This window comes from Odontomachus brunneus, unplaced genomic scaffold (assembly GCF_010583005.1).
Source record: "Odontomachus brunneus isolate Ranch 3 - 2012 unplaced genomic scaffold, Obru_v1 Obru_scaffold_028, whole genome shotgun sequence".
Taxonomy (NCBI): Eukaryota; Metazoa; Arthropoda; class Insecta; order Hymenoptera; family Formicidae; genus Odontomachus; species Odontomachus brunneus.
This window is the reverse complement of record NW_022639478.1, coordinates 1,896,584-1,922,042: the sequence shown is the minus strand read 5'-3', so window position 1 is coordinate 1,922,042 and position 25,459 is coordinate 1,896,584. Positions and strand designations below refer to the sequence as shown.

Below are 25,459 nucleotides of genomic sequence, written 5' to 3'. Positions count from 1 at the left end.
AATGGCGATATACGAGTGACAATCTCGCTGAATTGTAGAAACAAGTTGAGCCCAAGTTTTTGAGCATCGCTTTCATAAAATATTATTGTTTGCTTACACTTTTTTATACTTCTCGTTTTGACAAATGCTTTTAAGAGCAGTGTGAAAAGTTAAAATTCCACAATTATGACTCACATCAACTGTCACTGTATATTACTCGGTGGAACATATTTGTCTAGTTTAGGTGCAGCATGTACGTGGCTCTAAGTGCTTTCTCGTATTTCAGTTGTCATTTGGATAATTTTTGGAATTTTAGAATGCGACAAAATGAAAAATATGTTGGAAAGATACGATTTTTTAAATTTTATTGTTTACTGTATTATTTTATAAAGAATAAACGTTCTATTTTTTTAATAATTTTAAAGGTACTGCATCCCTTAAGACAAACACGTAATTTTCTTACTACATAGAGTTAAACAACTTTTTCTTTGATAAAATTTTATAATATTTTTGTAAAGAAAATTAATTTTTTTAAGCATATGATAATGAGCTTTTTTAAATTTCTAATGAGTACATTTTAAGACTATTCCTGAAAAAATATTAGAGTAAGACTATTACTTAAAAGAAGGCAAACAAAATAAATAAATAAAATAAATAAATAAAATAAATAAAATAAATAAAATAAATAAAATAAATAAAATAAATAAAATAAATAAAATAAATAAAATAAATAAAAAATTGCTTTCTTCAGTAGTATAATAATAATTTTTTGTAAATGCCTTGTAAATGCAATATAGTGAAGAAGTGTTGAAAAGGCTACGCATATTATATTGTTCAAAAAATGAGAACTTAAGGGGGTGGAGAAATAAGAAATATATTCCATATGTAGAATAAATTGTGGCAGGCTCATTTTAGAAGAGTATTCCACAAGTAAAGGACCTTTATTCCCGCTTCGGATACCGTGTTTATTTTTATTTTCAAGTTTTCTAATTCAAACTGCTATATTTTTTTCTTTCTTCTTCACGCCAATTTTTATGTTTACTTGAAGATGCGTTCCCTTTTTACTTCTACCTCTGTCACGCTCATTCCTCTTCATTCGGGATATCTTTGTTTGCTGTTTACAACTGTGGTTTTCTTGATCTTCGAGCTCTCCATTCGCGGACGCAATTCCCGTCGAAAGCGGTGAAATAAATCAATCAGACGAAATGCAATACGAGGATACGGCGGCTTTCTTCTGCGGAAGATTTATTTCCTTCCTTCCGGTGCAATTTACGTTTTCCAGCCGTGCCAGTATATTGCGATATTTTCAAGAAAACTCTGAAGTTTCCTCGTTCTTATTGCGCTATGAGTGTTCTGCGAATGTTCCGCGCTTTACACATGAGATGTTCGATAATGTACACGGCCGACAAACGCGACTTACATTTGACCGGAAGTGGCAACGATCTCTATGCTGTCAAAATTTAACTCGACATCTTGCTCGCAATTTATAAAGATATATTAAATACAAGAGTAATATTATTAGATACTTACAAAAATTTGTATGATATTAAAGCCATTTTTATTTATTAATAATAATGAGATGATATAACATTTTAATCAAAATATTGGCCGCTATCAATAATTTTTCGCTATCTTATACACTTTGCTATACATACACGTTTTTATACGAAAAATTTAAATATTAATATATTTTTAATGTCTAATTTTAATGAATTTTTGTTGGAACAATACAGAGATTTTGCTATATTAAAGCTACATTAACTTCTTAAAGGAGTCGTTTACTTTATCGTGTTATTTTTCAAGTGTTATTTACGAACTTTTCTTAGGAAAGTGGAAAAGTATTTTCTAAAATCTCTTGATGTCTGTTATGAAATAATATTTCAAGAAGAATTTTATTATTTTTATTTGTAAAAAACATTAATAATAATTGGTTGTCTCTCATTTGATTAATTGGATCTCCGATTGGTTTGCGGAATTCATTGGCTGCCACGATTCCGGGTCACCCAGTGAATTGAAATAGAAAAATAAGACGTCATTTAAATCAGAAGATTTGTGACTATCTAAATTAGAAAATTTCATTTTAGATTATAAGAGCAACAGATGACACTTGTTTGAACTAAAAAGTTCGATTTTTATTCTATTTTTTGTGTTCCAAAGCCTGAGAAAATCGTAAAAATACAGATAAAACTAGTAGTTCTAGTTGAAATCATAATTGGTCTAGCAATTTTCTCTGAATCGTGATAACTATTTCGGAAAAATGCGTTTCAAAAAAATCGAAAAGTTTAAAGTTTGCATTATAATCGAAAAGTTTAAAGTTTGCATTATAAGTTTAAAGTTTGCATTATAATTTTTACATGGATAACGATTGAATTAGGCAACTTACTGTTACTCATCTATTCTGGGATCATATAAAAAACCTTGCTGCTCTCTTCTCTCGGACTGTCGTTCTTGTTTTTTGCGTCTCCATGAATTTTCGAAACTCAAACAGACTAATTTGATTGTCGTCCCGCGCAGCTGCGAAATTTTGAGTTGAGAGGCCAAATTAAATTCCTATGATCTCCATAATTTTTAAAATGTTTTCAAAGCCATCATTAAAAATGTATGCAGCTAAACATGTGGTTACATGACGATAATTTGGCTGGAATGCAAGTGTATCGGTACAAATGTCCAAATCATGGAATTTAACGACTTATTATTTTATGTGTTGACTCCGAGGCATTTATGCATTAATTTATTATACGAAAAATCTTTGTAGATGGGCTTAATTTCTTATATAACTGGATTATCTAAAAATGGGTCATGTTTAAAAGTTTTAAGAGTTTCATCGGCCTCAACTTTGCGTCATCAGCTTCCCTTATAGAAAAGTATCACTGGCTGTGATAAATTGGTCAGTGATAAATTATTGTTGATCAGTAATTTTATTACTTCCACAAGTAATAAAATTATTGATCGACAATAATTTATCATTGACCAATTTATCACAGCCAGTGATACTTTTTTATAAAAGTTTCAGAACCTGAAGAACACCAATCGTGTTGGGGGGTTTTTGTTTGTCGAGCATTTATGATATGCTTTGAAAATGATCTGCTTTCAATTCCCAAATTTTCTCCTTCATATCTTTAATTGAGTTAGAATTTCTTTGAATAGTTAATTCAGAAATATAATATCAAGTCATTGATTACTTTATAAGTCAATTTTCCCGTGCCTTTGATGCCAAAATGTTTATTTCTATTTTTGCAGCGCGTATAGTCGTGCGCACATCCGTTTTTACATATGTCCCTAATTCTCTCTTTTGCACAATAACTTCATTACATAGGGTTTCGCATTTAAAATTTCTAAAGGTTAGGCGCTTTGAACTACGAGCGCATTCAAATAGCGCGCTGACGGCTGTGTGGTGAGTGGTTCTCGCTGCTGTAGCCCCGACAATATTCGGAATTTTCGGAAATAACTTTGTAAGCATATTCTACACACTATAAGGATCGAAAATATGTAAAAAAAAAATCAAAAATTTTTTGACCCGACAAAGTTGACGACCTTAATTCGCAAAATGTGCAAATTTCGCTTTCGAAAATAATCTTTTATCGATGTATGATATAAATAGAAAAAAGGTAAAGACGCAAAAGTCGCTCATTCATCTTTCGTATGCTTTTGAATCGAAGCCGTATCCGAAGATCGTAACCGTATCGGTAAAATGAAATATTTCCCGCTGTTTAGTATCTCTATATTTAGAAATAGTCAAGCAAATGGAGTGGCCGAAGGACAACACGCGAGAGCCAACAGGGTCAGCTGTCCCGCTGCGAAAGATTCACGATCTTCCTTCGAAAGAACCTCTTTCACGTCCTTCTTCAACATACCGTGGCTCTTACCTCGGCTCGTATATCGTCCTATAAAATCCGGCCAGTCTGCCGCCTATCCTTCCTCCCACTTTCTTTTGTGCAGCTAGAATGCTTTCAGTCGAATAATTAACTTACAAAACTTCTGTCAAAAGTGGTGGTAACGACGAAAGTTTGAGCGTTATATATAATTCCTTTCTTTCATCGGTATACGAAGAAACTCGCGCGACGTAATAATAATATCTCGCCAAGTAAGCTTGGAATTGTTCGCAGAATACCAGACATGACGGGGTGCGCGAAATCGCGGCGGTATGCGGTGTTATATCACCGCGAGCGATTTCTTAACCGGCTAATGGAATTCCGGACGGCAGCTCAGGTCTCGCATTTCGAAGTTTAAACAGTTTAATATTTGCCCCGTTTTGCGTGTGGACCGACCTTTAACTACGAGTTAACTGCGCTTTGGTGCATCGCGTGGGCGCAACGGGATACAGAGGCGTGCGACGTGATGTGTATAACACCCACCTCTCGCGAAGATTCACGATTCACTCTTGAAACAGCCCTCTCGTAATCTCTCCCGATCCCACGCTGCCGGCGAAGATTTAAATTTCAGCATTTCCATCCGGTGACCTCTTGATCTCTCCCTTCCTCTCTCTCTCTCTCTCTCTCTCTCTCTCTCTCTCTCTCTTGCTCCCTTGATAGAGGAGCTCATCAAAAATTCATAAGCACGTCGAGCAGACTTTAAAAATGTAAACACTTTAATACCATGTCCGAGAGAACATTTTCAGCGAATCTGGCCGCATGACCAAGCAGAGGGTTAAATAGTCGCGATTCACATCGGGATTCGTATTGTCCATCGATTCTCAATTTAATTATTTCGCGCGTGCATCTGTAATTGATAAAATGAGCGTTTTTAACAACTCGGTCTGTATCCCGACAATTGCACAAATTGCTACTCGACACATCGAGTGTCGACAATTTTGTGCTTTGACCGAAGTGAGTACTCCGCATGCATTAAATAAAGATTCTTTAAATATTAGATGAAAATTTCACTTGTGCGATCATTTCTCTTTGAGAGAAAAAATACACAGAAAAATACTTATTCGATACTACTAATAAAATACTTAATTGTACGTATATTTTTACATTGAGAAAAATTTTATTTCCAAATGAGAGAATATATTTTTCTTCCTAAATGAGAGGGCATATGTATTTTTTTAAAACCACGGCGCTTCATGTGAGCAATTGTTTATCCGATTAAAGTGAAGGAATTTAAATTTAAGTAAATATGTTATTAGTATCTATCGCGGATATAAACATTTTCTATTTTTTAGATATTTTTAGATATTTCTTTCCTCAGCGTATATATATACTCGTTTGTAGAATGGTTCGAACATGTTTTTCTCAGCGCACTTCGAAACGCAGCTGATATCTGAGAATTTGTTTTTGAGCAATGTTCATAAGATACATTTTTTCATTGGATGCGTTTACAAAATATGTAAAAAGATGCGCTCACACCAACCGTGCTGCAAACAAGAACGTGTAAACGTACCTATTTTAGGACTTTAATTATATCGTTGTTCTTTCTCATTCCGGCTCTTCGATTCTTTTTTCTTTCCTGCCGTAATTCAATTCGAACTCGCTCGCGAGTTGTAGCTGTAATCGGTTTATCGCGTAACTTCCCGTTCAACGGAAAAATTAAATTTTTTTATCCTCCCGCAGGTTTTCACTGGCGCGGCAACATGTTTCTACGCCTTCATAGGCTTTGACATAATAGCCACTACTGGCGAGGAGGCGACGAACCCGAAGAGGAGTATCCCTCTCGCTATAGTCTCGTCGTTGATCATAATTCTCGTCGCTTACGTCACCAGCAGCATGGTGTTGACACTGATTGGTGAGTAGACCATTAACAATGGTCGTCAGTCATTGTTCATGCTTCATTAGTCGAAATGCATTTACGTGACTCGTGATAGTTGTCCGCACATCCGGACGGTTTAATGCCCCCCCCCCCTCTCTCTCACCCCTCCTCCTTCTCTCTCTCTCTCTCCCTCTCTCTCTTTCTCTTTGAATTCATCGTTGCGAAACGTAGATATGTGCATTTTCGCGCTCGCCCGCGAAATTCGGACATAACTATTGTCACACGCAACCGACGGTAAGCGATTTGAAAGCTATCTAATCTTTATGCGTATTTGATGACACACGTCCGAATGGCTATCCAAGTCGAATTCCAACACGCCCGGACTGGAATCTCACGATTTCATGCGTAATATCTCGAATAGATTTTCAGCGTTATCACGATGTGAGTCGATCATAGAACTACTATTACTATTTTTTACTTACGTACACGGAAAAGAAGGTTTGGTTGAATTAACCAAATATCTGGTCGAATATGAACAATCCAGAAATTCCGATTGAAGTAACCCGAATTCTGTTTAAGCCAACCAAAAATCTTGTTAACTTAAACAGAATTCGGGTTACTTCAATCGGAATTTCTGGATCGTTCATATTCGACCAGATATTTGGTTAATTCAACCAAATCTTTTTTTCCGTGTACTATTATTTTTAACTTACATGTCTTTTTCGCATTGGGGTTGTTTTAGTCCTCGCTTATTTCAAAATTTTGCTGTAATCAGTAAAATCTCGCTGAAAGAATCGGTTAATAGTAATCATTGTTTCTATTATAGATGCAGTTTGCAAACATAGACAGTGTTATTGCATGCCAATCGTAGGGAAGCTGGTAATTACACCGCCGCAAACGCATATAATTGAATATGGCATAACGTATAACAAATTTGTACAGATTTTGCAGTGTAATCTTACTTCCAATGGTCAAAATCAGCGAGATATAAAATGGAGTAACAAAGTGGGTGTTTCCACTGAAATAAATATTCACTGATTATCGGTGAAAAACTTTATTTTTTACTGATCAAATTTATAATATTAAATATAATATTTAATTTGTAATATTTAATAATAAATATTCTTATTAATTCATTTCATTCATTTTAAAAAAGTATATTTCTAGTAGTATAGGAATAGAGAGAGACTGTCAATAAGATCTGTCTTGCTAAGGAAAGAGATAAGGAATTTTTTCAGTTTTGCTAGAAACATAACAAATTTTTCAATAGCATATTTCAGTTCCTAAAATAAATATAAATAGTACGTAAATGAAGGAATAGTCAATTACTGTAGAATGTCGATCTATTTCTCCGTTATAAAAAATTCTATAGTAATTTTTATTATATTTATTATTAAAGCTATTGCCAAATTTATACTTGTCTATCTGGTGGCATTCTGGGTTATTTGAGATATGCAATGGGAATTGCGCTGAGATCAAATTATTACGCAATCGCTATTTTTTATAACACGTATTTCGGGATTAAAACTGTTGATGTATTTTCGAATGTAATAATCGCTGCGTATTGTGCCCGATACGCGTGCCGTCGCTGTTGTTGTATTTCGTGCAGAATCAATACTGTCGTTGCGTCGTTGCCAGCAAAAGCGAAACGTCCCGACCTCGAATTTGTGTGGAATCAGCGGCGGCTTGCGAGAACGCGGAAAGGGATGTTTCCCGTCACGTACTCGTCCCACTTCGTGTTTCAGTTCCGTACGACCAAGTCGATCAGGACTCGGCATTGGTGGAGATGTTCGGTCAAGTCGGGGCCTACAAGTGCAAATACATCGTCGCGGTCGGCGCGCTAGCGGGCCTGACGGTCTCCATGTTCGGCAGCATGTTTCCGATGCCTAGGATAGTTTATGCGATGGCACAGGACGGCCTTATATTTCGGTAATGAGCAGTACGGAGCATAGTTGTCGAGAAGTCGGATAAGGTAGTGGAGAAAGGGAGATCGTTGGGGACGATTGAGTAGTCGCTTTAAAAGGGGTTACAAGACTCTGACAGGAGTAAAAATTTAGTAAAATTTAGGAAATTGTAAAAAATGGTAAGTTAATAGAAGTATGAATTTCTTGTTATATATGTCAATTTAGTATATTTAGTTATATCTTGATATAAAAAGATTAAATTTTTTGATGAATGTTTATCAATTATTTCAATTTTGTTTTATAAGGAATCATGCTTTAACAATAACCATCCTGGCTTCAACAAGAGAGTGATCTGAAATCAGTGTGAATACATTTTTCTTTTATTCAATAGCCTTAATTATCAGTCCGGAACGGATTTTAGAAAATCAAATTTAATCTTTTCAGTGAAAAACTTAAGTTTATAAAATAAATAAATGAAGAATAACTTTGAAATTTGCAGGAAGTCTCAACAGACAACTATAATATATAAACATTCGTATCAAACAAGTTAATCGAGTAAACCGTTCTCAAGTTATCTTAGTTACAGTTAAAAGAAATGCTATTTTGAGAATAACGCGTTTAAAGTTTTATATATATAACGAATTCTTTTTAAATTTTTTTAACTAAGATATTGTTAAATATACTTAATAAGCATATATAACAAAAAATTCAGATTGCTATTAATTTACAACTGTTTACAACTCTTTTTCTCTTTTTACTCCTGTCAGGGTCCCGTAACCCCTTAATGAACGAGGCATATTTTGCTTGTGCAGGAGCCTCAGCCAAGTTTGGCCGGCGACAGGTACGCCTGCACTCGCGACTCTCACATCCGGCATGTGTGCTGCCTTCGCTGCACTGCTGATCCAGCTGGAGGTGTTGGTGGAAATGATGTCGATCGGTAAGATACTACGTGCTGCGATATCCCGGTGCCAGTCTGATCGCGAGCAATCTAACGTAAACGTGCGCGTCCTCCATACTGAAAGTTCTTCGTACACTCGCTTGTGAGACGATTTGAATAGATTTCAGTGAAATTAGAGTGCGCCAAATGGTCACAATTGCGAAGCACTGCCATAGATTTATATGTAACATATATATAATATAATTTCATTAATTTAATTATATTATAATATATTACATTTAGTCTAAATATTTAAAGAAGCGAGAGCCTATGAGAGCTAAGAGCTAGGAGAAGGTGTGTGCAAAATCATAAGTATACAATTTATTTTACAATTATATTATTAATCGCAAACGTTTCGATCCTACATATTGAATTCTTTTCAAATCATAAATTTAAACCTTTGTGGGGTACAATTATTAAGCAACAATTAAACTCCGAATGTTAGTTTTGTTGTATGCAGTTTGGTCTCATTTACGCAATATCCTTATTGGAGGAAAAGCAACTTTGTGACGGTAGTGAAATATATCTCTTGTGGAGTTAGTATCTGATACTGATAGAAACGAATAAACAATTCTCGAATTCCCGCCAAATACATGCTTTATCTCGCAATCATCATTGCAAGAAAGTGAAAAACGGAATTATCTACGCGGCCTATGTATGACTCACAGCGAGTTTTCTTGATCTCGCAACCGATTGAGATCGCGCAAAACTATTGGGTTGATTCATAAGTTCGTGCGAATGTTTGTCTAATTGACGCATATGGTTATATATTCGCATATTGTTATTAGGAAGATAGTTCTGTGCAGTTCTTTTTTTGTCATTTATGTACATGCTTTGATAGCTGACATTTCAGAACATAATTTGTGATGTAAGTGATAATGTTTAAAGAAGTACAGTTATCTTTGTTGCAAGTTGAGAACACAGAGAACACATAAGTTACAGATAAGATAGTAATAAGTTTTTCCTATGCATTATGTATTTTACATCCGTAAAAATTCTTAGAGTTTGGCCTGGATGTTTCACTTCACTTACTATATATATCTGACATTGCTCCCTCCGATTATCATCTGTCTCGCTTATAAAACTCCCTTAAGGGGACGCTGGAGTTGATAACGAACTCAAATAATGTCGATAATGCAGAGACGATCGTCACTAACATAATCATGCTATCCTTTTTGTATTTCTTGTATATACAGAACTTACATGAATGTGTATGATTTTATTTTACTATATTCAACGGAAAACTTAACCATATATGTGTAGGAATCTTTCTGCAAACTTTTTCGATATTCTTAAGCTTTCAAATGCAGATGCAAAGGTAGAGCGATGTTCTTCAAAATTGTTCTGTTTGGAGCACCCACACTTTCAGTATGTACAAGCTGCGGAACTTTTGGATTAGACAAATATTACGCTGACATTTTAAGATTTTACATTAAAAATTTTTTATTCATTTTTGTCACATATCGAGCAATGCTCCTATTTATTTTTGCACGTACTTTCATTGCGTAAAAGCATTTGTAATTCTGTGCAACCATCACGACGTAAACTTTGCAGAAAAATGTCAATGTTCTGTAAAGTTTTCAGCTTCAGCATCCTCTTAACGGTATAAACTTCTTTGAAAAATGTGAAAAATCACTTGGAGCGTTTCTTTGCCGGAAAAGCACAAGAGTTTTACGAAAGTGGTATTATGAAATTACGTGAAAGATGACAAAAGAGAGATTGTCGAACAGAATGGCGCATATATTATTGATTAATATCATTTTTAACAAGAATAAAATGCATTTGAACTTTGTTTAAAATCCACACGAACTTATGAATTATAATAGAATTACCTAAATATTTAGAAGAACGAGCGATAATTACATACATATATTTATATACATTTGAATATAAACAAGATATTTAATCATACAACTGTAAAATGTCTGCGTTTAGAAATCTGGTGATCATCCGAACCGATTACGTGACTATAAAACGAAAAAGAAATTTTACAACTCCCTATCGATATTCGATATCAAATACTGCCAAACTCATATTTTTTTAAAGTTCACATCGCCATTCCGATCTTTAATCTGTTCATGCCTCTGAATTTTCTTAGAAGAAATATATTTCATATTGAGATGATTATAAAAGTTTTTGAGAACACTAATTTTAAATTTACTATTAAAATTTCAATCCGAAATGAGATTCAAAATGGCCATGAAAAACTTAATTATTGATATATTTAACATATGCACTTGAATCAGGTTTCTTCTGATCACTAATTGCACAAATAGAACGTAAAAAAATTAAATTTATGATAATAAATATCAGATAGTGACTCTACAAGGAACTTTTAAATAAATTTTAGATAAAAATCTTACATCCATACATGCTATTGTCGATAATATAGTTATGCAGTTATATAACTTTTATAAGTAACAATCTTAATTGCCAACAAAAGGCGATCCTTTCTTTTATAAGTTCGCTGAGCGAGATTGAGAAAGGACGTTGCCAGCATGCTAGTTAAAAGTTAGATTTTTTTAAAAGTTTAGATATAATTATATTTTATTGAAAATATTAAATTTAAAAGTATATTCACTTTTTACATTTACACTTTTACAAAAGTTTAGATATAATTATATTTTATTAAAAATATTAAATTTAAAAGTATATTCACTTTTTACATGTAGATTTAATCTACCTCTTTAAAACAAGTCAAGGTAGAAATTGATAGAACTATTACAAATATGATTTTTTTCGCAAATGGAACATATACGTGCCGGAAGTATAAAAGGGTGAACTTGTGTCACCTATGACTACCTCCTCTAAAGATTCCTTCACCAAATAATATTCTTCCAATCAGTGCAATATGTAGAATATATTTTTTTCTCCACCCACTGTCCTAACAGAAAAAAAATTTTAAATTTCTTTTGTTTTCTTCCTTTTACACATCAGTGGATATTATCTTCATCCCACCTTCATTACATTTAACAAATCAGACACAGATTGTTTAATTTCAAAAACTCCAAGTTGAAACTTACTTTTAAAATTACTTGCTTTTTTGTGGCCCTCTAAAAAATCACTTATTTCTGATTGTCTGACCAGGTTCTCCTTTCTGAACAGTTAAACTTTCGGCTCTTAAATTCTTATATATTACTACCCAATTTTTCTATTTTAAAATCTTGTCTCTTTATACGAATTTGATTCGCGAAATATCTTTAAAGTGCACATCGAACGAAAAAAGACCCACAGCCAACAGCTGTATTTACAGATCAGTTTTTACAGACCAGAGAATCCAACAATCATAAAATTCATTCTGTTTTGCTTTTTTATCCAACACTAGTAAATACCTTACTACTTCTCTTCATTAATTCTCTATTCGTTATTTCGCTTATTTTGGCCCACATTGAGTTATTCTCTTATTTTCCTTATCTTATATTTTTCTCAATTCCCCTTTTTATCTCTCTCTCTTTTTACCTTTTAATTTTATTTTATATTCCTATTTATTTAACTCAATTTCTCTACTCCATCTTCTTAGTGCGTCGTCAACTGTTACGCACGGGTCGACATTGATCTCCCAGTTCATTTAATGTTCACACACAGACACACACTACATATGCGCTCCGCGAGTTTCTTCCGTTTTATAAATTATGCATTTCGTGTTTTGTGTAATTATAATAAAGTAGCATTTTATAATCTTATTATATGTATAAACCGGTATTTCTTCCTTTTATTTATAGTCCATATGTTATCTTAATATTTTCAGTTAAATAAAAATTCTTCTTTTATTTATGTTTACTTCACAAAATAATAAAAATTACTTGCGTTACATTGCCACCACTTTTCCCTCGCTTATCCATTCCCCGGTAAAGGGATTAAGTTCTCTAACCGAAAATCAGACCACTGTGGCCGTGAATATATACGCAGTATTTGCGAACACGAGCATGATTGTTGCACTTTCCCATCGCAAAGGTGTCACGTAGCACATAAAATATAATGTAATTCCAATTTGGATTTGCTACTTTAAAATACTAATAGCTGTATATGCTAGCTAGATTATATATTTTAGAATATATAACGCCATTTACTCCATCATATTTGACGTACAACTGCTACACAACGGCTAGATCACAAAACCAATTCTATATCTCAGTGAATGATCGAGCTGAAAATTTTAATCTAGCCTACAATAGGTAGCTATTAGCTTCTGATTCAGACCGGCTACATTTCTTGTCGCCAGTGGCTCGCAATTGTGACCAACCGATTCTAATCTTACATGTGAAAAAATATGTTCAAACTAGAGGTGATCCCATTTGGTATGTTCGAAGCGTGGCTATAATTCGACATTTAAAGTTGAAGTTCCCAATTTGAATAATTCGAAGATTCGAAATATAAAAGCTCTTGATGAAACTAATTTTGGATAGTGTTTCGAAAAAAATACTCGTATTTTTTCGAAGTTCGCTGTATTCAGACGTTCAAATATTCAAATATTCATATTTTGGAAATTTTATTTGTTATTCGAATATAATTTCTCGAAGCTTCAGAAATGCGAAGTTTCTGGTTCAAATCCTTTTGCAAGTTTATATTCAGAACAGAAATTAGCAGAAAGAACTAAGATGTACAGTTAGTGGATAAATGGTTGCGACACTTTTACCTCGATAAGTTTCGCAATGGCGCATCTCGTATCCAATAAAAAAAATATATCTTCTGAGAATTACTAGAAAACAAATTGGATACGGGACGCGTTGCGGAACTTATCGAGGTGAAAGTATTGCAATCTTTTATCCAGTGATTGTAGCCGTGGCAGCTAACATGTTTCTTTAAAACAAGGATTGTTAATGTCGCTGCTATTGAAGGTTAATTTATTAACTGCTCGAACTTGAACGCTACGGCGCAAAATATTCTCTGCAAGAAGCAGAAATAACGATTTAATACATGTATGTGATAAGATATTTAGAACTGACTGTCACTCTCTTAGCTACATGAGCTAATGTCTGCTTTAAGGGTCATTTAGCAATTATATCATGTGAAAAAGACCGATCAAGCTCTTGTAAACTTTTAGCCGCATTTTGTTCGAAATCTTAAATTATATTTTTATGAAGTTGTGGTTATTTGTGGATAGATTAAAAATATAAATAAGTATTAAAGTAATACGTCTCACTATTTGGGACAAAATGGCCTAAAAAGAATTTATTTAAAGAAAGCTAATATATGGTGCTTCTGACAGTCCATAAAAGAATTTTATTAGAATATTGGTAAGGTTTTCTACAGTTTCCTTTATTCATTCAACAAATGTTAGCATTCATAATGTTGGTAATAATTGCAGAAGCACTAAGGATGATTTTTACTAAGTTTCGATTAATTTAATCGTCGATTACTTACGTTGCGATCAGTAAATATCTATTGGCCAATTTTGCTAGTTACAAAGGAATTATAATTCATTTATAATTCATATTATTTTATTGATGAATCATCTCTCTCCTATTTCTTGCAACATTCCCTATACATTTCCTGTAAAAATCCAAACGTTATCATTTATTTAGACAATTTGTATCTTTTTAGGCTATTTTCTGCCAAATGGTGAGAACCCCACTTTGATATTTGTATATTTTTAATCCACTCTATATTATTCCACTTTATATAATTCCACTGAATATAATTACAATTTAATAAAAAATAATTTAAGATTTTGAATGCTACAAAAAGGAACTAAAATCGATACTCTTTGAATATTTTTTATCACTCCGCCTGCTCTTTTTCATTACACTTTATCACAAAATTAGAACTTCCTTCCAATATTACGTAATATATGTGGAATTGTCCTTCCCTTTCCCTATAGAATAAGAAAAAAAGCTTAGAATCATATTATGAGTAATAATTATTAGATTGTGCTACTATCTTTTCTAAAACAAATAACTTTTAGACATAATATAAAATTACTTATATTTAATTTATATAATTTTTATTAGTAAAAGTTGTGTTACTAAAAAAATAAACATTTTAAAATTAAAATTTTTATTATTAACACAAAATAAATTATTTTTATAGAATATATTTAGATATAAAAAAAACTTAGGTACAGAATACATGATGTTTCATAGCCTTTAATCCTTCCGTTGTTTTTCTCTTTTTACGAATACAAGTTGCTTGACAAATATATTTTTGTCCGTCTGTATAATTCTTACGTGTAATTTTCATGTAAGGCAGTTAGAGAAGTCTCAATGTTAGTAACTTATTTTTATTCGCAAAAAAATCAATAAATAAAAATAAATAATTGGATCACCACTTAAGCTTTTGTATGGAATTTAACGCGGCAATAAACATTGCTCAATCATTGTCAATCATTACTCTGGAATACTGAAATTTTTAAGCTTTGTCGTTGAATATTTTTTAAAAACCGACAATAATGTCGGTTCTCAATAATGGAACATCGTCTGATTTGGACTTTTTCACTTGTAATGCATAACACTGATCATATCGGGTAGATTTTTATCCTCGCGAAAATCCTAGGAGGCGCGTATTTCGGGTTTCGCGTGCGACTTTCGGCCGTCAGAATCGAATCGTGAATCCGAGCGGTTTTACACACTTGACATTTCCATTCGCAACCGCCATCACGTGGAATCGCAGGTACCTTGTTGGCGTACACCCTGGTGTCCACCTGCGTGCTGATACTGCGGTATCAGCCGCACTCGACGAATTTAGTCGAGCTGCTGCCGCAAAGCCTCAGGACACCATGTCGATCGCCCACTAAGGAGACGCAAGGGAACGGTCAAGTAGCTTACGGCAAGGAGCTCAGGCCCGATCAGCTTACGACCGCGTTGAACTCGGTCCAGACGGCCCAGTCGGAGCTTACGGCCACCAACAACGGACAGCGCATCACGGTGAGACGTGTTCGCAAAGACAGTAAATCCCTTTTTTTCTTCCTATTCTTTTCCTTTCCCCGTTGTACCATCGCCCGTGCGTATTTCACGGTATTTCCACCGCGCGAGAAAATGAAATTTTCTCCCATCCCCCAAGTTTATTAATTATAAATATTTACTCGTATTTTCTCTTTCTCTCTTTCTTTATTTTTCTCCCTTTCTTTCTCTTTGTTAATCCTTCGTTTCGTTAATCCTTCCCTTTGCAGATATACTGAGACAGCGAGTCGTGTTCAGAACATTGCTTTCGGGAGATTTCTGTCTCCTCGATAATTAGTTGGCTGCGTTTAGTAGAACGAAGCGTTCAGCAAGCGCTTATCGATTATTAGAAGTGGTTGGAATTTTTAGAGAGAGATCTATAATTAATCTGCACAGAGAGATCGGTTCTTTTTATTTTTTTTATTTAATTAAATTTAGAGAAATTTATCTATTGGAATAATTCAAATAAATAAATTTTTTATTTAACAAATACCATTGTATGGTTTTTCAAGTAATATTATTATTTGGCTCAAATAATTCATTGTTTAATGTAAAGTAGAAAATTATTTTGTTTAATTTTTTCATTTTATTAAAAAAGCTCGATAATTCTGTTTAAATTTGGAGAAATTTGACATTTTTTCTTCGCATTTTTGACGGCCTGCCTTTTTATTACTTCATTATATGCGCTCTTCTTTTGGCTTTCCATTGAAATACTCCATTGTTCCGTGATGCAGTCACCTATTCTTTTACTGATCACAGTTTGGATTGCTTGACTTCAACAAGCATATAGGAATTAGTAATGCCAACTAGTTCTAATGACATAAGATTATGCTTACAATATATCCTTATATTTAAATCTTTTCATACTATACTTATCGTTGTAATAAAAGTTTTATTAGAAATGGCTGCTTCTTATAGTGTTGTGATAAAAATAGTGCTAATTTCGTGTTTGAAATGAATCCAGCGTTAGTTATCTTGGACCACGTGAATGTATAAAATTTGAATGTGATTTATTAAAAAAATATTAAGAAAATCGTTTTTTCAAAACATTGCAATAGTCAATATATAGGGTGTCCCGAATAAGATGTACCAAAAGAAAAATATAAGTAGAACAAATAAAAGTGAAACATAGGTCGAAGTCATTTTTCGAACAACCACGTAAAATTTCGAGTTATTAAATAAAATAGATGAGCTAATCAAAGCGCGCCGGCGAAAAAATGGCCGCTTGCCCTATACATTAGTTGAAAATCAAATTATTCTCTTTAAATATTATTTTTTCCCTTAAACAACACATGGCTTAGTCTAATAAAAACAAATAATACTTGACATAAAATTATATTGTTTATGTTTAACAAATTCAAATTAACCAAATAGGAAAATTTGCAAAGAGACCGTTCTCTCTGTTTAAAAAAATTATTTCAGTGAATACGTAAATACGCGCGTTTATTCGATCTTATGTTTTCTTGTAGACTGTAGTGACTTTCTCTCAAAATTTGTTGAAATGAAATTTTATTAAAAACTTTCAGTAAAAAAAATTCTTCTTGAAGCGTTCGTGAATATACTGCTATTCTGAATCACGCAAGAGTAAATATTTATTTTAATCCTTGAGTGAATTTTTTATCTATACGCATGAATATTTCAATCAATTAAAAAGTAAATTTGTTCTAGTGACAGTGAAATGTTTCAGATATTTCTCAATTTCGAATGAAAATATTCACTCGACTTTCGAAGTAGAGGATTTACTTGATATGAATGAAAAGTTATTTAAATTCTAGTTACTTTTAGCTGTCACTTTATTTTTAGTGAAATTTGAATCCAAGAAATTTATAGAGTAGGGCGAAATAAATAATAATAGAAATTCTTCCACGAAATTAAAAGTTATTATACATAAAAAAACCCCATTCTTTTTAATAATAATGTAACACTTTTTTCTTTATCCAATCTTATTGAATTAATTTGTTAATAAGTTTGTGGTATTGCGAAGAGTACTGCCTCAGCCTGGAAACTTTTGCCTAATCAAGATTAACAATTCATCATCGTTGACCTTTTCGCTATTATGCGTCATTAAGCAGCTTCCAGCTAAATGACTTTTCAGAAACGTCACGTACAGTGAACTAGTCTCTAAAACTTGCATTGAGAATTAACCGACAGTTTGTTGTTACGACTCAACAGCTTGTACATGTTTTTTTTAATATCATTAATGCAAATTTCATAAATTTATTAGTTATTGTGTCATACTAGCGCAGATATAATGAATTACACTATTCAAAGTATCAAATGCACTGCTATAATCCGTTACGCGCTTCCAGAGGCAAAATTGTACGTACAATCAGATGATTAAAGGTCGCAATATTTTTTGAAGTTTCGCAATGCATCCCATATTCAATAAGAGAATGTATCTCCTGAGACTTATTTAAAAAATTAATTCTCCTATTGAATACGGGATACACATTACGAAACTCATCGAAGGGAAATGCTGCAACTTTTAATCATCTGTCTGTACAGAAGTAAAATTCTATGTCGAGCTTAACTCTAGTTAAAGGGTTAAGACTTTTTCAAGCTTTCAATTTCGAACGTTATTTAGGTTTCCCGTTCCTCTTCGAATATCTTTCTCGTCATTGCGTTGACGAGACAGACCAAATCGTGCACGTTCGGCGTGTCGAAGTAGAGCGCTACAGTTTAGTGTGCGACGAAGTGGCATTCACCGTTGCAGGTACGCCGGGTGAGGAGGTGCAACAGCTCCTCGCCGGACTCGGACGACACGTATGGCGGCGAGGAAGACGAGGTGGGATTGGGTAAGGACGATCAGTATCTCGTCAGTGACAGAACGGAGAATAAGTTCTACGGCAGCGTGCATGCGGCCGCGGCCGCCTCGAGTTGTGGTAGCGCTCATCAGTATCCCGGAAACACACCGATTATCGGGCCGCCGTTGAATTATCTACAGCGTCGGCTGCAGGTAGTAATTCACGAGATTGAAATCGGGAGTCTCGGTGGAATAAGGGTCTCCGTGTTAGCTGTGGCAAACCCTTAGAAGCACAACATTTCGTTGAAATATAGAAGAGTTAAAAGGCACATTGAGAAAGAAAATAATTAAAAATTAAGAAATATTTTTATTATGCGGGGAGGGCCATTAACATATTTACTTAATTCAAAATTCTTTTCATTTTCTTTATTTAAACTGAATATTGTTTAGTAAAACCGAGTAATTACGCGGTTTAAATGAAAATAATTTTAATTTAAATAAATATGTTAATAATACTCACTTAATAAATATTTCTTAATTTTTTAATATTTTTTTCTTAGCGCGTAATGGGTCGCCGAGCATAATGAGGTATCGTCGATAACTTTTTTAAGATATATTGCCATGTAATAAAACGTTTTTAATTATTACTCCTCATATGTTTCTTATTGCGTACTATTATCGACAGTCGTCAATATTTTTCATCGAAAGAGTCTGGGTATTGTTTAATGCGTTTGATTTGTTCTCCGCAATTACGTCGAAATTTATTTGATATCTGAATAAGGCAACAATAATAAAATTCTATTTTTTACGTACTGTGCGTAAATTTACGTTATTAAATAATCTTTTCTCGTCATCTTAATTCTCGTCATTTTAATTAAATACTTGTGCAAGTATCGACTATTTATAATGCTTTATGCTACATAATTAAGACTCCTAGTTCTTCGTTATGTAAGTCTCGATTGATGACGTCAGAGGCGAGAAAATACACGATAAAAATTCTTGCAAAACACGATGAAATAAAAAGATATACCCAAGTAGGAATCGTATACGTTTCGCCAATACGGAAAAATGGCTTGATACCAGGTTGATACCGAAAAACGGATATCCGGTTTTGGTACTGGCTCAGTACTGGGCCTAATATAAAAAAGCTGTATTATTGGTAGTGACTCCGTACTGAGGTTAGGTACTGGATAGTCGTACCGTACGTATATTGGAGAGTTACCGAAAAGTGTCTGTCGTTTTCGATATTGGCCCAGTATTAAAAAAGCTGTATTATTGGTCCTGTTCATAGAATTAGTACTGGATATCCAAGTAAAAATCGTAGAATTAGTACTGGATATCCAAGTAAAAATCGTATACAATCTGCTAATAGAAGATATTGAGTCAGTATTGTGCCGAAAAACGGACGATACCAATGTTCTTTATGGGAAAACGGAAGAAATCACACGAAACTTAGATAGCTCAGTGGTAAGAACGTTTGTCTGACGAGCGGAAGACTCGAGTTCGATTCCAACCGTCGCTCCGGAGATTTTTCCTTATATGACTATTAAAAATAGACCTAGTACTCTCGTATAAGTACAAGAGCAACCCCGACCATGGTCTGATCTTTCTTTCCATACTATATAGTTGTGATATTAACAATTGTACAAATAATAAAAATTACTAGGAATTGGAACTTCCCCAGTACTAAGAATCAATACTTTTTTTTATACTGGTACAGTACTGATTTTCGGTACTGTGACAATACTGGCCCTTTTCTATCATCTCAGTATCACACCAATACGAAACCCGTACTGGCATCTGGTACTATGTCAGTAACGTTTACCATAAATCGGTACTGGGCCATTTTGATGCCAGTAGTAAATTCCTACTTGGGTACTTATAAAATGACACTTTCTTTTTCTTTTATTCTTTAAAGAGATTAAGTAATGTCTTCAGAAAAAACTGATACATTTACAAACAATTTCGTCCTTTTTAATCATTTACGGTTTCCATTATACTCTAGATTTTCCTCTGAGGATACTCATAAGTAATTAAATATTTTTAAATGAAACACCCCAGGCAGCACAGGCGTCCTAAGACATAAAGACAGATCCTCAGAACATCCACAAGTCCCTTGGAGTTGTGTGCTGTTTGGGACATTTAGCAGTCTATATGAATAAAGTTTTTATTAAGAACATATATATATATATAACGGATGCTAAGAGTCAGATGGTAAGTCTAATTAGCATATATTTACAATATAGTGTACGTACGCGCAGATATTAACTTTAAATTAATTAACTTTAAATATTGGAGAACGCTTCTTAAAGCTCATATTTCTTAATTAATAATATAAGAAGTTTATTTAATTATTATTTAATTAATTATTAATAATAATAATAATTAATAGCAACAATTAACAGTAAAATTATTAGTAGAAATATTAATAGTAGAAGAATATTTTTTTAACTCAAACAGCACACATACACACACTAAGAAAATATTTTACAGATATAATCTCCCCTCGCTTAACATCTAATCTATCAATGTTTTTCCGAACTTTGTATTACTTAATTAGTGTGACTCATAGAATGTATTAATTTTTTTTCCGTAGGGTTAAAAGAAAAATGAATTGATGTTCATTTTATTTAAAATTTAAAACATTGGATAATTCTGTTTATCTTTTTGACAAACATGACAAACCTTTGGACCAACCCAACAAAAACAAATACGAGCAAGAGTTTTGTAAACATTTGCAAATATCTTATATATACTTATAGGTACATTTATATAATTTCATGCCCAAGCGCGAATATTTTTGCTTTGTGAGTGGAAATCTCATCTCGCAGCTATTTGTTAGCTTCACTATTTTATTGGACAATATTTTGTATCACAGATCTTTATTTCGCCGAGCTCCTGGATCGATTCCATAACACAGAGATATTTGTAATGTAGAAAATGTATATATAATTATCGAGAAAAAAATTTTCTTCTCCTCCCTTTTTTAATAAATAATGATACTTTTTTTAGGCGGCGCAATATCTTTGTCCGGCTATATTCCCGTGGGTGGATAGAGGTCCCGCGACAGAAGCATCAGGACGTTACGTGATGAAACTTGTTGGGATCTTATACTTATTGATCCTTATCTTCGACCTGATTATCGTCTGTGGAATGGGTGAGGAAAATTCCCACTGTCTCTCCTTAGATTCGTAAAAGAATTAATATACCTCTTCTCATCGTATTTCTAATCTTCGTCTATCTTCTTCCTCCTTTAGGGAATATGGGAACATTCACAACGATACTACTGTTCGTTTTTCTTTTCGCCATAATCGGCGTACTTCTCGCCATTAGTAGAAAGCCGCAAAATAGGTATGACACTACTCAGTCATTAGCGTTTCGCGATTATGTAATTCGCGAATCACGACGCGCGATCCCAATCGTGAAATAGTTCAACGAATTAATCGTGGATTTCCGTGTGTTCTCCTTTTAGAAATAACATGATGTTCATGACTCCAGGCTTGCCGTTCGTCCCCGCGATTGCCGTTACCGTCAATATCTATCTCATCTTCAAGCTCAGCATTCTGACCCTAGTCCGGTTCACTGTCTGGATGGTTCTCGGTATGAGTTGACAATTTTTGCACTTTCAAAATTTAGAGTAATTAACACACGTTCACGTAACACCGACGTCCAAATTATTCCAGTAACATTATTTGCATTAAAAATTAAAAGTTACTTATCAGATAACTTGTATTTGGCTTTTATACGTTTTTGATTGTGTAGATATAAGAATTTTTATTCTTTTTTCAATTATATTTCAAATTACAAAATTTTATATTTATTTTATATTTTATTTCAGTAATTTATCGGGAAGTAGATTAGATATTTTATAGTATTAGTAAGTAAAATTTTATTTTACTTGAAGTAAATTTATAAAATAATTTTTATCCGAATGACAGGAATGCCTGCAATTAGAAATTCTCACTTTTCAAATACAAATTTTTATATTTATCTTATATTTCATTTTAGTAAATTATTTAAATACATTTTATATTTCACTTAAGTAAAATGTTATTTTATTTAAGTAAACTTAATTTTATTTAAGTAAAGTATTATTTTATTATTAACTTTCTAGAATACCACGTCCAAATGTTACTTCAAGTAAAATACTAACTATATTCATTGTATTGTTGAAACGCTTATCGCTTCTATATAATGAAAGGTAGGGAATCAGAATTGTGGAAAGAAAGAATATTTATCTTTCCTTTACAACTGCCCATGCTATGCAGCTTTATTTGTTGTTTAGCAAATGTAAGAGAGACACCATTAACGTCAGTTTTGACCTTAAAATTCTTCATGTTAAAATAATATATATATATATATATATATGTATATATATATTTTTTTTAATTATTGTTTTATATATTTTTTTAAAAAGGTATATCTTCCACATCTTTAACAAATGATAATTTGTTTTATATAATACGATATTATAAAAAAAATTAAAAATTTTTAAACAAATAGCATTTTTGTGATTGTAAACAAAATTTTTATTTGTTCTTTTTGTAAAATTAGCTTTTCTTTATAAAACCTCATAAATTATAATTAATGATATAGGCGTATTATTGACACTTTTTATAAAACTTTTCTAAGTTTTAATTTAAGTGCAAAATGGAATAAAAATTTTTATGCGGAAAAAATTGGTCGAAATTTGGTCGCATTTTTTATAAGTAAAAGTTAAGTAAAATTTATTTATATAAATTTAGTTTATATAAATAAATTCTTTAAATACTTTTTTTACATTTTATTTAAGTAAATTTTCATTTCAAGTAAATTTTTACTTAAATAAAGTGAATTTATACGTAAATAAATGTCACTGAAATAAAAATCAAAATAATTTTTACTCAATCGACACGCTCCTGATTAGAAATTCTCACCTTCCATTTTCTTTCTCGAATACTAACAAGAGCAATTACTACAGCGAGTCCTCATATCCTTCTAGGTTTCATCATGTACTTCTATTATGGCATCAAGCACAGCAGCTTGGAGGAAGCGAACGTGTCAGAGAACGTTGACGACGGCGTCGTCGGCGGCACGGCAGGCAACATCGAGCTGACCGTGACTGACCACCAGCAGGTCCAACAGAAGCTCTACGTGACGCCCGACCGCAGCATCTACGAGGGCCAACAGTTGGACGCGTTCGGCCAGCCGGTCTTTGGCAGCACGAACTTCGGCGGCACGCCGAACCAGCACGCCGCTCATCAGCAGCAACAGCAGAAGCAGCATCAGAGGCAGCAGGCGGCGGGCCAAACGACGACGGGCCTGTTCGTTGAACAGGAGAACTTCCCCACCTGGGATGATTGAGAGCGGCGTGGCGCAGCACCGAGCAGATATTAACGTATACACGAATAGAGAGATACTACAACGCCTGACACGTTCGTGCGCGCGACTGGCATCGGACGATTACCGATGAAACCAGACCCTTCGGAGATCGTACGCTTTAGGGAAGAGGGGCAGGGGGAGGGGAGGGCAGGGGGCCAGGTCGAGGACGGGCTGCGTGGTCGTGGAGCCGTGGTCGACGAACATGGACGAACGGACAATCAAGGGTGGAGCACGCTCGATCTGGATAATGTGAGGACGCTCGAGATCAGTCGGAGGGCCACTCTTAGAAACAGTCGCTTCACCGTTGACCGGATGTTAAATGGATTATCCGGCGGATCTCGTCAAACGGAACTTGTCGGAAGTTGTCGGGAAAGAGGAGGAGGAGCGAGTTTGTGTCGAGATCGAAATCAAACATCGCTCCGCGAAACTGGCCGCCGATCCGTCGGACGTTCTCTCCCCTTTTTTAGACGTCCTTTCGGCGCATCTCGCACTTTGGTCTTGCTTGAAAAAGGTACGCAAAAACTTGTGCTAGTATCTCCGTAATTTCATTAACGAGTCGAGGGAGCTCGGCAAGTAAGTTTATTGTCCATTTACATTTCTCGTCTACTCATTAATCCCGACTGAGTTTTGCGCTAGTTTCGCGAGTCTGCGCAAATACTCGGAACGAAGTTTGGCCGCTTCACGAAGACGCTGCCGCTACTCCTGCTGCCCGCCCTCGATCTTGCGTCTCTCGCAAAGCGCGCACGTCGAAAGATCATTAAAAAAATTTGATCAATGTGACTTTACAGGGAAGGGGGGGGGGAGGGAGGGAGAAGTGGTTGATCGTTATCCGCGATTCTCCGAGGGTCGAACTTGTTGACTACTATTTGGGACAAATGTAGCAAATAATTTTGCGGCAATATTTATTATCCTAGTTATATAGTACCGTCGTTGACGAAGTCGCAGAATGAGTTGCGGCGATGGAGGTAGGTGGAAAGCGAAAGAGGCTGAAGGGAGGACGATGGACGCGCGGGGAAAGGGGAAAGTCGATGGGAGAAGATGAAGAGACCATTAACATTAATAGTATAAGGCGAAACTTGTGTTTTCCAAGAGAGCGTTCTAACTGCTAATATAAGTTCAAATTTATCGCTAGTTCGTGAATGATGAACGAATGTAAGACGTGAATGACAGTGTTGTCGGAGCAAAAGAGTGACTGAAGAACATATGTGAGAGAAAAAGAGAGCGCGAGAGAGAGAGAGAGAGAGAGAGAGAGAGAGAGGGAGAAAGAGAAAGAGAGCGCAAGTAATAGAAAAGACACAAAAAAAAGAAAAGAACGAGACAAAGTAGGGAGTGGAATAAGGTGTGCCTGAAAAAGCAGTGAAAATGCAGAGAGAGAGAGAGAGAGGGGGAGGGGAGAAAGAGAAAGAGGAAGAGAGAATGTTTGAGCGAATAGAAAAGAACATTTTAAAAACAAAACACTTGAAAAACAAAAAAAATGAGACGTCATCTTGCCTAACTTTAGTCTTTCCCAGAAAAGAAAAAAAGAAGTTTAGTCTAACATATATTATAATCGTATATCTAAGCTTACTACAATACTTACATACGTCTTACCTCGAGTAAATCCTTTGATTATTAATTTACACGCAAATTTGTATAAATTATCTAGGACTTAAGCGCGTCGCCTCCCAACGGACGAAGGATTCATGTGAGTACGACTAATTCGGTTTGAGACGGCTCACATCGCGAAGAGAAGGGGTAGACGTGTTAAAAAGGGGATTGACCAGAGAATTTCTTTCGCGAGAAGTTGCGGCGCTTTAAACACGAGAATAATCAGTCATCGAGACTTCGAATGAAATTGTCAAACTTTCTCCCACGCGCTCCTGGTGTTACTTATTTTGAAAGTTGCAGAAACGAATTGCTTACGCAGAAAATTAAGGTGTGTATATGTGCATATATATATATATATATATATATATATATATATATATAT

The 25,459-nt window shown here is 34.2% G+C and overlaps 1 protein-coding gene across 1 annotated transcript in view; it reads left to right on the top strand.

Annotated features, from left to right (window-relative positions):
- The window catches only part of LOC116842867 (probable cationic amino acid transporter), a 191,010-nt gene extending 166,045 nt beyond the window's left edge, over positions 1–24,965 (top strand). Inside the window, exons 6-14 of the mRNA XM_032812664.1 lie at positions 5,532–5,703; positions 7,413–7,596; positions 8,384–8,508; positions 15,118–15,371; positions 18,100–18,342; positions 21,142–21,286; positions 21,387–21,480; positions 21,602–21,729; positions 23,111–24,965. Coding sequence (XP_032668555.1) covers positions 5,532–5,703; positions 7,413–7,596; positions 8,384–8,508; positions 15,118–15,371; positions 18,100–18,342; positions 21,142–21,286; positions 21,387–21,480; positions 21,602–21,729; positions 23,111–23,472 — 1,707 coding nt within the window. The 3' untranslated portion in view covers positions 23,473–24,965. The remainder of the gene's footprint in view (positions 1–5,531; positions 5,704–7,412; positions 7,597–8,383; positions 8,509–15,117; positions 15,372–18,099; positions 18,343–21,141; positions 21,287–21,386; positions 21,481–21,601; positions 21,730–23,110) is intronic.
- The last annotated feature ends 494 nt before the right edge of the window (positions 24,966–25,459 follow it).